The 16,120-nt window shown below is 40.9% G+C and overlaps 1 protein-coding gene and 1 long non-coding RNA gene across 2 annotated transcripts in view; one reads left to right on the top strand and one right to left on the bottom strand.

The window, feature by feature from the left end:
- Window positions 1-16,120, top strand: part of PDE11A (phosphodiesterase 11A) — a 389,196-nt gene that overhangs the window by 285,567 nt on the left and 87,509 nt on the right. The window contains exons 11-12 of the mRNA XM_070580289.1: window positions 10,853-10,999; window positions 11,260-11,367. Of these exons, the coding sequence (XP_070436390.1) occupies window positions 10,853-10,999; window positions 11,260-11,367 (255 nt within the window). The remainder of the gene's footprint in view (window positions 1-10,852; window positions 11,000-11,259; window positions 11,368-16,120) is intronic.
- On the bottom strand, window positions 3,426-13,427 carry LOC139076647 (uncharacterized). Its single transcript, XR_011528444.1, has 2 exons — window positions 13,269-13,427; window positions 3,426-10,963 (listed from the first exon to the last, which is right to left on the bottom strand). It is a non-coding gene; the product is annotated as an uncharacterized lncRNA (long non-coding RNA).

Below are 16,120 nucleotides of genomic sequence, written 5' to 3'. Positions count from 1 at the left end.
CCATGTGCCAGGTACTGCCCACAAGGGTGAAGACTGTGCTGGGCACTCAGGACACAACAGTAAACAAGACAGACATAATCCCTACCCTCCTCTATCAGACCTTTAACAAGTAGTTACACAACGTGTAGAGCAGGGGTGTCATTATCCTCTGTCCCAGCTCTCAGGGGGTCTTGAGCTGATTCATTTCAGCTTCCCACCCAAGTTCAGGTGTGCAGCACTCATCCACCAGCACTCCTCTCGGTACCCAGGGTCCTGCCCCTCTTTCTTGGCATCCTTAGGTATTATGTGTTTGGGAACTGAGCAGAGGTGCGTTGTCCAGACAGGTGTCACTCTCATTGGGTGGTCAATGGATGAGGTGCTGGACACTGATGAGCTAAAGTCTTCACCAGTCTCCCATGGGAGGAGTAGCTGGTCAGTCCCTGAGTGCAAGCAGTGGAAGTTGTCCACTTGAGCAAAGACGAGACAGTCCATGGGTCCTGATTCAACTACCATATGGCTCATGGGAGTTCAAATAATGCCTGCGTGGTGGTCCTTTGCTAGATCCTTTGTTAGGTGCACCTGCCTCCTAGGTAAGTGCACCAGGATCAGCTGCCATGCTGCCAGGGGCTCTCTCCTTCCTCTCTTACCCCGTTCTCTGACCTCTATGAAGTGAGGACATTCCTCCTCCCCCTTCTCTTATCTCTCCCAGGAGCACACTCTCTCCTTATTTGGTTCTTTCAAAGTAGATCCTGATGGCTCATTGACTCAGAGCCCTACTCAATCAAAAACAAGTTCCTTTTCCTATAGGACACAAAGGGCTGCTTGATCTTCAAATTCTCCCAGAAGAGGAGGGAAAGGGTTTGCTGCTGATTGTACCAAAGGAAGGGAAAAGGAAACAATGGCGATTGCTCTTCCAGATGAAAAGAGTCCATATATCTATCACCAGCCACAACAAAAACTGTAATCAGAGCTTCAAAGGGGAGGTTCTGGGAGTCCTGACTACACAGGACAGGGACTGGTCACTGCCAGGGGAAAGGGAGAGGCTGGCACAGATAGTGAAAGGAAGTCAGTCCTGGAATCACAGGCAAGACAGGCTCCTGAGCTATGGTCCGAGGCCACTGATGGGTGCTTGGTGAAACTGATGCCTCACGGGCTCTAAAGGCCAGTTAGAGCAAGTCTTGATCAAGCAGCCTTTTCATCATTTCTGGGGCCTTGTAGGTCTGTGCCTCATGGTATTGTTCCATCTTCAGGTGAGATGGGAACTCAACTCTGCCCATGCTATTCTCCCTGCTTGGAATAGAACATGTTTCCTAATTCCCCTGGCGAACTTGTATTCATCCTTCAATGCCCACATCAGATGATCCTCCTCCACTGTTTTCTTGGCTTCCCACATACTCCTTCCTCTTGTTGCCTCTGAACTTTATGCCTTTATTTTTTCAATAATCATTCTGTTGACTCTTCCTTCTCCTTGAGTAGACCATGAGCATCTCAGGAATGGAGTCCACATCTTTTCTTAAGTTCCAATACAAAGTCTATGACCTTGAGAAACTTTTGATCACAGTAACTATTTGTGAACTTTTCAAGTTATTCTAAATATACCTCACAAAGCTGAAATTCAATGATGATTTAGAATTAAGGCAGGGGACCGGCCCTGTGGTGCAGTGGTTAAGTTTGCATGTTCCACTTCAGTGGCCAGGGGTTTGCCAGTTTGGAACCTGGGTGCAGACCTACACACCGCTTGTCAAGCCATGCTGTAGCAGGCATCCCACATATAAAAAAGTAGAGGAAGATGGGCATGAATGCTAGCTCAGGGCCAGTCTTCCTCAGCAAAAGGAGTAAGATTGACAGCAGATGTTAGCTCAGGGCTAATCTTCCTCAAAAAATAGAATTAAGGCAGGGACACAAAGCTAGATGTATTTCATCAAACTCTCCCCAGTTCCGACAGTGCCCTGTATTTCCTCCATCACAGCACTTCCCACCCTGTATTGTAATTGTCTGTTTACTTCTTTGTGTCCCCTGAGAGACTGTGAACAGAGGGACCACAGTGATTTCACAAATGTACCTGTAACACAGCACCGTGCTTGCTGTAGAGTTAGGCATGCAGCACACCTGTGTTGAATTAAATTTAGAGGTCTCCTAAGTGAGCAGGTAGAGTTGATTCCTTAGGGTCTAGTCACTGAAATCACCTGTTTTCACCTTTTCCTTCTTTGAGGCTATCAGTAGAAAAATAATAATGAGCATAACAACATGCCAACAATGACCATAATCATAACCATCACTATTGTTTAGTGTTTCCTGTTTCTAAGCACTGTGCCAAACTCTTTTTGTGCATTATTTCATTTACTCCTTACAACAGCCATGCAACGTAGTTTTATTACTGTCTACACAAGAATGCTCAGTCCAAGTCTTCCTCCAGCTTCTTGCCCGTGGCCACTTAGCGGGTAGGCGTCAGAGGTAGGATTAGAGCCCAGATCTGTTGTGAAGAGTGTTCTAGGCAACTACAAGGTAAATTTAATAAAGAGCTTCAAGAGAAAACAATTACCAGAAGAATTTCAACCACACTCCTTAGTAACATCAGGGCACAAATCCCTGATAGCTTCAAACCTTTTTCTTGGAGGATAGTATTGTTAGTTTGGTGTTTCGTCACTTATTGGCAGTGAATTATTTTTTCCCAACATTTCACTATGAAAAATTTCAAACACAGAAAAAAGTCAAAAGAGCTGCACAGTGAACCCTCATCAGTCAGTGGGTTTCACTTCCTTGGAGAAGCCCCACGTTCTGCCTTCCGCCCCCTCAAATCTGCACACCACCCAAAGCCGTCCCTCCTCTGAGTGATTCTCCTCTGTGCTTATTGCCAGGATAATCTTTAGGATGATGGTTCTCAAACTTTAGGGGGCATCAGAATCACCTGGAGGGCTAGAACTAGAGTTCCTAATTCAGAATTTGCATTTCTAACAAGCTCCCAGGTGATTATGCCCGTGGTCTGGGGTCCACACTGAGAATCACTGGCTTGAGAAATTTTTCCCTGAAAAACACAAGAGACATTTCTCTCTTGACTCCATCAAGCATAGCTGTGCCTCTATGGGTTTCTTTAGCCCCTTTTTTTGGTGTGTGTTTGTGTGTTTTTTAATCTTATGAACACTGCAAATCATCTGACATCAGACTCTCTTTGTAGTGGTTGACAGGAAGGTTACAGACAAATTTCTGGCTATCCTACAAAAGTATTGATGCTATGGTATGCATTTTGTCTAGTAACTTCACTTCTGATCATGTTTTACATTCTTATCCTTAGTTTCCCTTTGATTTGTCTTCCTGGCCTATTTTTAATTTCTTGTATTCTCTGTTATTGTATAGATCTTTGAAATCCACATTAAACATTTTTTGAAACAGAGCAGGTTATGTATATACCACTATCACCAGCAACAACAAAACAACACTTTGATATACCATATTAACTAAACTTTAATAAGAAAGCAGTAAACTTTTATAACAGAAACATTTTTTAAAAGAAAAATTACTTCAGAGTGCCCACCTCACTTGGGCTTGGTGAATGGCCATTTTAAATTAAAGATACGACACATCCTCAGCTCTTACTGCTGATTCTCTTTCACCTTCCACACTGCCTTTAAGATCACTGTAATGTACACAATGCAACATGGATTAATCTTATGAGCTTACTTTTAAACAATCTTCTTTCATAAACGACAGAAAATATGGAAATATGTACACAAATATTATATCAACTGATATGGGATATATGCAGGTGTTTAAGAAGAAACACTTGAAATTGTTTTCAACCTTATTTTAAATATTATATCCTGAACAAAAGAAAAGTCTCTTTTAAAATGACCTGTTTCTGTTGAAATACAGCATTTTAAGCTTCAGTGCTGCTAAGGAGAACTGTTTCATTGATAAACATAAATACTGAGAACAGACTAGAAATAGCAAAGAGCCAGGGTTGAAAAGACAGTCACATGGGAGAAAGTTTCTCTGCTTCGAAAGGGAACAGTCTCTATGATGTTTCTTTTTCTTGGTTTTCACCGTGACAAGAAAAATATGTGGGAACCATGCCTACCCATGAGGTTTATGTTGCTGCATGAAAGATAACAAAGACAGTTTCTGAAATTAATAGGAAACAGTTATGGATAAGATTGTTTCACTACAAGAGCTCAAACAAAAATAAAGGAAAGGCCGTAAGATCTTTAACTTCTGGTGAAATTTCTGAAAATCACATGTGAAGAGATGATAGAAGTTTCATTCTCATATTAGGAGATTCAAAGTAGGGCCAGCCTGGTGGCGCGGCGGTTAAGTGCACGCACGTTCCGCTTCAGCGGCCCAGGGTTCGCGGTTCAGATCCTGGGTGAGGACATGGCACCACTTGGCAGGCCATGCTGAGGTAGGCGTCCCACATACAAAGTGGAGGAAGATGGGCACCAATGTTAGCTCAGGGCCAGTCTTCCTCGGCAAAAAGAGGAGGATTGGTGGCAGATGTTAGCTCAGGGCTGATCTTCCTCAAAAAAAAAGGAGATTCAAAGTAACAGGTCTACTCAAGCCTCAAAAACAAAATGAATTAAGCAATAATTGAGAATAATTAAAGGTTACTAAGGAAGGGGGCATGTTGTACCTAGGAGTTTATATTTCTTTAAACTTCCCTCTCTTTTTCAATATAGTGATCATTGACTGCTAATCTTCTTTGCTTTTATGCACTTAAAAAAGACAAACATATAAAATGCCCTTTGAGTTGGTTAGCCATTATAATGGGAGGTTTTGCCACTATCCAAGTGAAGCTTAGGTATTCACAGGTACCAAGATCCTAGGAGCACGCAGCCCCTGGGGAAGTACTTCCCAAACTTGAGTGTACATAAGGATCACCTGGGGAGTCTGTCAAGCTACAGAACCTGTGGTAAACTTCGGAGGAGTCAGAGAAAGCTGTGGACCCCGCCCCCAAATCACACATAAACACAAGCAAGCCAATCTGCATTCATGATTCAGGGACCTAATTCCCGCTCTAATGGGTAGGCTTGAAAACTCTAGGGTATAAAGTGACTAAATATTACAGTGATTTATACAACTACAGAGAAGAAAAAGGTCACTGCAGGATAAGATAGAAATGAATGAATGGAAATGAACTTATAAAGAAGATGGGGTTTGAATTTCAGTTGGCACAGAGTAAGGAAGAAGTCAAACCCCATGGCTAGTGGGTAGAATAATCTGAAGCTGTAGAGGGAAAGACGAGAATACGGATAATGAATTTCCCAGCCTGATGCTTCAGTAGAAGACTGGAAGCTGATCTGCTGGGTGGGCGTTGTGAAGCCAGTTTATGGCGAGCCTCAAATGCCAAGCGAAGGAATTTTACGTCATTTAGCAGGCCGCATTGAACCCTTAAACGTATTCAAAGAGGGAGTGACACGACAAAAAATGGGTTAGGCTGAGTTAAAAGGATAAAGTCTATCTTGTAACATATAAACATATACTGTGTTTATTATATATCTTAATATGAGAGAGGATAAGGCCTTATAATTCATCTTTTAAAAATATTTCTTGGCAATTCTTGGACATTTAGATTTACTCTTATGTTCTAAATTTTACTACTTTTGTATGTAAATTTAGTCCCTGAGCTGCAGAGTTTGATGATCTCATTGTTGTTTGCCTGGCCCCAGGAACACTGGACTCAGATCTTCACATCACTGCTGCACATGCCACCAAGTGGCTTCACGGCCCTTTGTAGCTTCTGGTGGTGTTTTGAGCTGGTGAAGGTGAGCAAGCTGGTGCAGCCTGCAAATGTGCTGGGCCAGCAGCTTCTTGCTCAGCTGAGAGGGCACTACTAGAGCGTTATTGCTCTCTCTCCTTGGAATTCTGGATCTTTCCCCACGAGTTTCCCATGTTGTGGATGAACCTGTAGGCACCTAAATATCCCAGCTTTCCCCATTCAGAAGTTGTTATAGGTAAGCAACGTAGTACTGGGATTCATGAGAAATTGTGTCCTCCTTTCCTGAGCAAGAATAGAAATTAGTAAAAATTTCACTCTTCACCACTGGAAATGTGACTGGATGCTATCTAAACTACTAGTTACTTCTAGTACTACTAGTCCCTCTAAAGCCTGAATGCATGTGTGTATTTTAAGCATTTCTCAGCTGTGTCTCAAATGTCCTGAGAAGGCTTCCCAGAATCCCATTTAGACAGAAGGATCCCTTATCTCCCTGCTCCCCACCCCACCATGTCACCTGTTTGCTGCTTCCGTTATTTTACCAAGTTCCCTTCCTGGCCAAGGGTGGTGTTAGAGTGCCATGAATGCTCTGCGGGCCAGTCTGAGCTAACATCATCTGCCTGAAGCCTGCCTCTGCTCCCTCAGAGGACGAGTTACTTTTACAGGACGGTCTTGGGAGTACTCAACTGATTCTGTGTTTGCTCTAATCACAACAAAGCTAACAACTGGGGCTTATTCCAAGATCAGCTGTGAGTTTAGAGACTTCCCCAAATGGATTCATGTAAGTAAAGACCAAGCGTTGTCCCATCAAATGGATCCAGGCTGCTCATCGTAAAAATGGATTGGTAGGCCAGTCATCTGGATCTCAATCCCAAACATTGCCCATGGTGCACCCAGGTTAGTTTGCATAATGCAAGAATGGAGAACCCTTTGGCTTGACAGTGGCCTATTTTTAGAGGCAGTGTATTGGTTAGGAGACAGTCTCTAGAACCGGACTCCCCAGGTTCAAATCCACCTCTACCAATCAAAACTATGCAAATTTGAACAAATTGCCCATCATCTGTTTCAGTTACCTCATCTGTAACATGGAATTAAAAATATTCCCTCCCTCTAAGGGTCCTCATGAAGATCAAATGAGTTACTATGCATAGAGTGCTAGAACAGTGCCTGGCGTGTAGTAAGTGCTAGAACAGTGCTAGCAAAACAAAGAACTTGGCAGTCCTTGGGCATCACCACATCCCAGTCTCCTGTCTTCATTAATCCCAGAATCCTAAAGTCCCCGGCTTCTGCTTTTGTCCAGAGGGGTATGTGGGCTGGGTTGGCAACAAGTCAGTTCTCCTTTGAATTGCTAGGGCTAGACCACCACCCACTTTGTTGCTCCTTCCCATTTTTCTGAGCATCACAAAAGGTAATATTCATGTGTCAAGGGATCCAGGATTGTATTTTAACATTTTACGGCCTCTTTGTAAAGCTACCTTTTCAATTTTAGAGGAGGCAGTTTTATGACTCCCTTTGATAACCACTTAACTATTAAGACCCAAACAAAGAAGAGGAATGGTCAAAGGATATCAGGTACTCCCAGCCTGCTAGAGTCCTACTTCTTGAACATTATTCAAATTAGCTGCAGGACTCATAATTCTGTGTTTTCATTTATTGCTGCAGTAAAGTAAATGGTTCTTTTATCCAAATGTTATTTCCTGGCTATTAATTCAGTAGTTATTTTGGATTGTAGCACTCTTCTTTGATTTAGGGATATGGTGCCTTATAAATATTTAAAAGTTGAAGACTGACACTTAGAGAAATTGACTTTGATTTGTTTTGTTAATATCCTATGGCTAGAGTAATTATAGGTTTGGAAGATGTGGTCTCCTTCTCTTCTTATCAGAAGAGATGGGGATGTGTCTCTATAACAAGGAAATTTGGCAACAGAAGGCTCTTCCCACATCCTTTTCAGACTAGATCTCTGTGCACACCTGAGAGGACACGCACTACTTTTTAGTCTTCGTAATTTTCTCCAGAAACTGCTCTTGAACCCAGGAATGTGGATGAAAACTATCCATACTTCTCAAAATAGCTGAAAATGGTCATTCCTGAAAGGCTTGGAACTTTCTCTGCATCTACAAGTGCCAGCAAGGGTTTACGACAGGGCTCAGGGTGATCTACAGACTGGGATGATTTAACTGTGGATCAATCAACCTATTAGGGAAAAAAAGACAAGGTCAATAAGGATGGGTCTTGGTGAACCAGAGGTCATCCTACATTTTTCAACCTAATGTTCTTATTTCCTTTCCATTAACATTTCATAATGAAAAAATGCCTATATTCTTTAATTTTTAAGATAATTAAGTGAATTTAGTGCCTTTGAAGGGTAGAGGATTTATAATGGCATCAGGGAATACACTATTAATAATCTACAAGACAAGGGCCACCTGGAGAACAGCAAGGCAGTCTCCAGCACCAATTCAGAACCGAACTCCCCGCCTAAAACCAGAAAGACTTGTGTCTTTTGGGACAGAGCTTCTACCCTCTTGGGAAGTGGTTTTCCAGTTGTATTTGAGTTTGAATTTTAACAAATTACAACAAACACAGAACATTCTAAGTACGTGGCTTCTTTGTATGCAAAGCCCTGAAACGTGTGATGGAAGTAGAGAGTGGTTCTAGGGTTTCTCTAAGGGAAAGAAACATGGCATCTGCCTCTAAGATTGTTACAGCCTAATAGCGAGGTAAGGATTGACACAAGTGAACACACGAGGGTACAGAACAAGAGAAAGAGGTCTGCACAGTTGTAGTGAGGCACATGCACATAGAAACAAAGGGACTACAGACCAAAGGCTGGCTTACCTCTGAGTTCTCCAAGCTGATCACTTAAGGTATAGTTTAATAAAGATAATTTCAATGATTTTTGGATAAAGATAGTAAACACACTCATTTTCTTTTGTTCCTTCCCCAAACTCCATTAAAACAACAATAAAGGGATATATTTTTTAAGGCCTAAATTCTCAAAGGCAAAGAAATTGGGAGAGGACTTGACAAAATTTTGAAAGCTAGAATATAGATGGGTGAATATTAAATAATTTAGCAAACCCAAGAAAGCCAAAATGAGCTAGCAATGGGAAAAGCTGAGAGGCAAACAGATTTATACCACAGACCCCTCCCCCTAAATAGCTCAGGAATTGACAAATTAAATACCTTTGGAAGTGGGGATGAAGGTGGGGCTATAAGCAGGAAAACAGCAAATCAAGGAAGCAATTAGATCTCTAGATCCTTTGTTCCACTCCTCACTCTGTAAAGACTGGAGGCTTATGCTCTGAAGAGGGTATAACAGCAGGTCTTTGGGTCAGAGGGACAGCATTGCAGAGCTGGAGGGTAGGAGTAAGGCTGAAAGCAGGGAGATTGAATGAAGAGTTATAGACCAATGCTGACGCTCCTCCTCCAACCCCCTTCCCAGCCACGCTCCACCCAGAAGATTCTTCTCTGTGGAATCTGAGTAGCAGAAGAGGGAAGACCTGAAGATACGAACATTTGGTGTCTTCCCCAAGGAAACAGGTCAATCAGCTCCTCCTACAGATAAGCCCCCAGAAGCTCTAATAGAAGCTTTAGAGCCCTACTTTTAAACAGGAGCTGAAAAACAAAGATTACCACACAGCTGGGGAAAACCTCTGCTACCTCTAAATCCTCTAATATAAGTAAAGTGATTTATTGAAAGACAAGCTGATTAAGAAAGAGACTAAACCATCAGTGGATGAATGGATAAAGAAAATATAGTATATACATACAATGGAATATTAGTCAGCCTTAAAAAAGAGGAAATACTGTCATATGGTGCAATGTGAATGAAGCTTGAAGACATTATGCTAAGCGAAATAAGCCAATCACGAAAAGACAAACACTGTACTGCATGATTCCACTTACACGAGGTATCTAAGTAGTCAAACTCGTAGAAACACAAGGGAGAATGGTGGTTGCCAGGGCCTAGGGGAGGGGGAAATGGGGAGTTGCTCATTGGGTACAGAGTTTCAGTTATGCAAAATGAAAAAGTTCCAGATATCTATTAAACAACAGTGTATATATAGTTAACAATACTGTACTGTATTTATATATTTGATCATGTTCTTCTATGTTGTGGGGAATAACCAGTGTTTAGATTTTAGCCGAGAGGTGTAAACTCCCATGGAGGAGCATGGAGTTGGGAAGGAAGGATTGATTATATGGTTTCCAGAATGCTTAGAGTGACCAGAGTTGGATTTCATTGCTCAGCCAAAGGAGTTTCAGGGTATAAATTACTCCCTGGGAATATACACCCAGTGACTAGGCTAAAAATATGAATACAGAATGTCCCTGATAACCTGAAAACATAGAAAAGATTCCCTTACCAAGAGTGGCCCAAAGGACATAGTAAACCCAATCAGCATAAAGAAAAATGATTCCCAAAGATTTTTTCTTCCTTTTGAGTTAAGTTTAAGGCAACTGATTGACAGCTGCCTAACATGAGTGTTTTTAAAACCCTGACTATGACCAGGGTTGTAATTACGTTGTGATGTTTATATAGAATGAAGCTAAACGATATTGCAAAGTTATTCCTTCAATGAAACATATGCTTATGCTAACCCTCCAAACATCTCTATTTTATTAAGAAAACTATTTTGCACCAGAGATGTGCTGTCTGATTTTTTCCATCCTTCTGAATATACAGAACATGTGTGTAACAAAGAGCACATGCACAGCTACAGGATATAAGGATACAAGAATCAAGGCAAAGTGGTGTATTCCCATGTCCTTCTCCTGAATAGCAGCAATTAAAATTCACAGCTGCTGGCTGCCCAGATGTTTCTTGCATTTAGTGCTCTGTAATATGCATCAGAATATATTGTATGACTGCAGTTTCAGTAAACTAGACAGCTTTGTATTCTAAATTCTGCAGACTAGATCCAGTGTATATATTTTTTCTTCAGATTAGCTTCCCTCCCCCACCCCCCTTCATTTGCTTGGGGCATTTGCAGTTCAGAAACAAAAGACGTTTCCAGCTCAGAGTTTAGCTGTATCAGAGTGTAAGTGCAGGTCAGGTCTGATTTATGTGGCACATCTGATAAGCAGGAAAGGAGGGCAAGATGAGGGGTTTGGAAAAGCAGGTGAACTTGGCTTGACTTATATCTTCCCCTTTTGTAGGCAGCCAACATCCCTCTGGTGTCAGAACTTGCCATTGATGACATACATTTTGATGACTTTTCTCTCGATGTTGACGCCATGATCACAGCTGCTCTTCGGATGTTCATGGAGCTGGGGATGGTACAGAAATTTAAAATTGATTATGAGGTAAGATGTTCTGTGTTGGTTGATCCCAGGAGTGAATCTGGACAATGTGGTAGCCACTCTGAGCCTCAGGTTTCCCAAATACAAATTGGAGATGATAATTCTTTCCCTGCACACCTCATGGGATTACCATGAGAATCATATGAGAGGTTTGGGGAAGGACTTTGATCATTGATGGTTACTAGGACAGAAGGCATTGTTTTGATAATGGGCCACTGGAGACACATACACTGCCTGACACAACCTTTCTCTTCCCATTTCAGACACTGTGTAGGTGGCTTTTGACAGTGAGGAAAAATTATCGAATGGTCCTGTACCACAACTGGAGACACGCCTTCAACGTGTGCCAACTGATGTTTGCGCTGTTAACTGTACGTATGCTCAGTGACGCGGAAGGTCGTCTGTCACTCGTGTGCACCTATGGGCCTTGTCCTTCACGTTCCGTTTCTCTGACAAGTTGCCGTGTGCTTTATCTTACGCTGGAACTTACCTGCCCTGGCTATGGGAGCATATATTTCACGACAATTTCTGAGCTTTAAATCACCGACACTCTGAAACAGGTGTAGTCTTGGAATGATTGCGTCAGCCTCTTTTCAATGTTTTATCTCGGGAAACTGGTTCTTTTTACAAAAGAAATGCTTAGATTTTCAAAGTAATCTTTTCACAGAGGACATGGGAATGAGTGACAGAACAAAGAGATTACTAGATAAGACTCTCTAGGCTGGTGGAAAGCCAAAGTAGGACTGTGTGAACACTACCTACAGGGACACAGAAATCCTGCGAGAATGCTTATCTGGGAAAATGCCCGGGGTGGCCAGGGAAGGAAGGAGTGGGAGCGAATGCTCTCAGGGTTTAGGGGCACGCTAGGCTTAAAATATCTGCCCTGGGGCTGTCACCCAGTGAGGGTGGCCAGTCTGCTTTTTGGAGATAGCTATGGCAGCTGGCCAGAGGTAAGCCTTGGAATTTAATCTGAAAGCAAACATTTATGGCAAAGATTGAAACAAAATCCTCTATTCATCTCCATTTTGCTGGCAGGAAATAAGGCTTGTTTTGGCCTTATTTTCACTTACACTGTTAAACTATCATCAAGTAAAATGTTTTCTGGCTTAAATATATTGGTTACTTTGGCCTCGTGGTTATATATACCTACATATGTATACATACGTGTGTGTGTGTGTATAAACATATTTACATTACAAAAAAAGAGAACATAAGTCTTGGAAGCTCAGAACATAAATCTAAATACCTTACATCTTTACACCCAGACTAAAATTTAAACCCGAAATAGAGAACTCCAAATGACACGTTTTCCTTTGTTCCAAGTGAACGAAGACTATTCTACTCCTTCATGAAATGCTCTGCCTATTAAAATTTTACTCATCCTTTAAGGATTAAGGATTAAGGGTTGGTCTAATGTCAATTTTCCCACAAAGTCTTCTGCTTTCTCCCCAGGCATCAATAATTGCTTCTTTCTCTGCACCATGTCTAGTACAACGTGTCTTTCTTTCTGCTGTGTATTTTAAGTTACAGATCTCTCATTCTCCTATAGAGTAAACTGCTTGAGGCTGAAGAAATAATTTCTTATTCTTTCAATAACATCCACTTATTTGCTCAACATCATTTATTGAAAGCCTCACCAGCACCTTGCAGCCTATCACACACTTGGCAGGTTTTCAACAAATGCATGCTGGATTGACTTGAACTCAAATGTGCATATAGCATAAGAAGATAGAACCAAAATATCTTCACTTTTATTCTCAGGATCTTGGTTTTTGGGGGGTCCTCAACTGCTTAAGGAGCAAGCAGACTGGCCTGGAAAAACTGGAGTGGCCCTGTCCTGTTGCATACACCATGAAAGCAGTCAGCCAGTCAAGTGAGGAAGGAAGATGCTTTGAACTATGAGGCTTAATTGTCCAAGTGCCAATGTTGCTTGAAAAAAAAATCATCACTTTCATTTTGCTTTTCCATCAGACCTCAGCAGACTAGGAATAATTTTCTCTGTGCAGAGTTCATGTGTCTGGCTCACAGAGGCCATTCAGTAAAGAAATTATTAACCTATTATTTTGGAGAACCTATGGATTTGCGATGAATTGCTAAAATAAGTAAGTAGGAACCTTGTTCAACAAAGGAAAGAGGAATCACCATGACATTGTGAGTTAAATGTCAAAGACAGAAACAGACTTTCATGACAAGTGTTAAAATAGCTGGGATGGGGGAAGCTGGCAAGAGCAGCAGCATCAGGGTGGACACAAGAGTAAAAGGAAGCACATACCCAGTGTTCTTTAGTAAATGTTTCCATAATACAATCTTGATCCTTTTCAAGACATGGAAGAAAGCAGAACTCTCAAACTATGTCTCCACAATGGGGATACTCATGCCACCCGCATGTTTCATGGGTATGGTTGTTTTCGTAAGTCTGCTCAGCAACATTGAAGAGTATCACTGTTTGAGAAGGTTTGGATTTGTTTTTGTATTAATGCTATTGCGAAAATTGGAGAATTTGCTGGTAAAGTTTTCTTGGTGGGGGACGGGTTTGCAAAATGAAAACATGCCTTTGGAAAGAATACATTGGTGAATGTTATTTTTTTCTCCTTAACATTGAATTGAGTAGTCACATCTGGAAAAGATATTATTTTTGGCTCATTAAATTTTGCTGAACTTGACTAAGGGTTACAATAGGTTGAAAATGTCAGCTTTTGTTTGTGCCTAACACAAGCAGTCTCTTCTCCAACTTGACCATGGACAAACTGATTACTCAGACTTTTTTAACTAAGAAAATAATTATTGTGATAAAAGTTATTTGATCAGTGAAGATAACAATGAGTTTAATTCACTTATCAATTCTAGTTTCTGGGATACCTCAGCCTATGGCAAAATGATAACCCACTTCTCTCTGTGAATGGGCACTAATGTTTCAAGCACTCCAGAAGACATTAGGGTCTTTCCCTGTTTTGTTTTCATCAGTGATTCTATTTACATTCCAGTGATCTCATATTCCATATCCATGTGTTGAGTTAGCACCAAAATTCTCTATTAATCTGAAAAAAAATCACCATTCACCAACCCCTGGATTCAGCCTGTCACAAAGCCAAGAAAGCATGGCGCATGTGCGCTGAATTTTCCTCCAGATGGCGCTCCAAGGCAAAGTTTCCCAACCAGTTGCCAGGAAAGAAGCGTGTGGAGAAAATCTCCTAACCTTCCCTGAAAGTGCTTCTTTTCTTCTAAGACAGGAGATACTGAGGCACACACCCCACGCTTCTTTATTAACAGAGACACCAACAAAGTCAGTGTGTCCGAAAAGAGCCCCTCCTCTCAGGCCGAAATTATTATGCCTGCCTCCTCGGTCCAGGAGCTGTTAGCAGGATAATACGGCAGGCACTCTTCGTGTGACCTTACATCTGTGGGTGTGTATTTTTCCGAGCCCATTGTCTCCAGGAATGGGAAGATGCATAGCTGTGTGTCATTGCTGAGCAAATTATGAAACCATGTGCAACAAGACAAGCAAATTATAAATATGTGCACTAGCTTCCTAACCTTTAACCCTAAAATCATTTCAAACGCGGAAAATAAATGTATTGACTGGGAATTGTGTTTTGTAAAAGTAGTCAACCTCATGTCTAGGTAACAAAGCGGTTTTGTTCCTTTAGAAATAAAAAAAAAAAGAACTAATTGCTTTGTAGGATAGGCATTTTGATATAAAATGGTGGAAATTTAGTTCACTGGGAACCCTAGTAATGACTACTAATCTATTCCATGACTCTGGGCTGAAATTCCAATTTTTAAAAAATCAAAGTTTCAATATTATTCTTTGCTTCTAAAGGGGTATTTAGGTAGTTAAAATTTACCAAATATTTTTAATTCCTCAGATAAATACAGTATGTAATGCTACTTAATATTTGTGATTAAAACAAGGAATAAAAATCTGCAGATCAAGAATAGTTATATAAAATCTATTTATTTATGGAAGCTTGTAGAATAAGTATTCCATGAAGCACAGACATAATGAAAGAATTTCTCATATTCACAATGTAAACCAAATAAAGGAAACGACTGCGCTTTTGTTTGTGTTCTGTAAAATAAAAGGCATGCAGTGCTGCCAAGGTTGCAGAGACATTTTTCAGTTTTATAAATGATGTATGAGCTCTGACAGATTTTCCAGGGGGGAAAAAAAAGCTTTCCTTAAGAGTCAGTATTCTTTACTATCCCATAAATGTACTCATTAGCACTTTGGGCCAAGCCCTGCATCCTGTGGGGCTCAATAAAGATTCATTGAATGAGTGGATTTAGTTTAGGGTAATATTATTCAGGGAACCATGTTGCTCGGTGTCCAGTTTTTCAAAAAACTATAAAATGATGAACAACTGTCACCACTAGAAATCTTGTTCTTTCTTCGTATCACACTAAAGTTCAGCTAGGGTTCATAGAGAATGTTATGATCTTGCGGAATTCACTGGATATGAAAAGAGAAGAGCACATGATCACATTAAAATTTATGGTGGTACTGGCGGCATGGCGCTGGTGGGGAATTGCAGTTAAACACTAATAATACCGGAGTATCGCAGCAAACACACTGACACCCCCTGACATTTACTGGGGGCTTCTTAAATCTCAAATGTGGAGGGAGCATGTTTAAGTCCATATTTGTGTTGTCAACAAGGTTATTTTCAGGGATAAGCCAAGTCGTTTTATTGATAATTCAAACTAGAAAGCAGAAGGGACGTCTAGGGAGAAAAACCGTCCTATTCACCAGCTTGAGGATAATGCGCTGTCTGCTGTCTGCCGTTTTCAGGGAAGTCTTTGATTTTTGAGGTAGAAAATTTCTTCTGGAAGATCTTAGACGCACAATTGGAATCCTCCCACCAAGAAGGACAGAACTAATTGAATTTTTAAATAAATATTTTTGCTCAATAACCAGAATCTTAATCTCAACAGAAATCTAATTTCTTTGTAGATTGTAACATTGGAAGGTACAAAGAGAGCTACATGTTTTGTTCTGTAAGTGACTATAATAAAGTAACAGTCATATTTTTAATCATCAAACATCATTTTACATTACATTTTGTTCAATATAAGTAGTAACTAGTTATATTTACTTTAAAATAAATGGCAGCATTATCATAATAC

This window comes from Equus przewalskii, chromosome 17 (assembly GCF_037783145.1).
Source record: "Equus przewalskii isolate Varuska chromosome 17, EquPr2, whole genome shotgun sequence".
Classification (NCBI taxonomy): Eukaryota; Metazoa; Chordata; class Mammalia; order Perissodactyla; family Equidae; genus Equus; species Equus przewalskii.
Note: the sequence above shows the minus strand (reverse complement) of the source record. Positions and strands in the feature narration are given on the sequence as shown.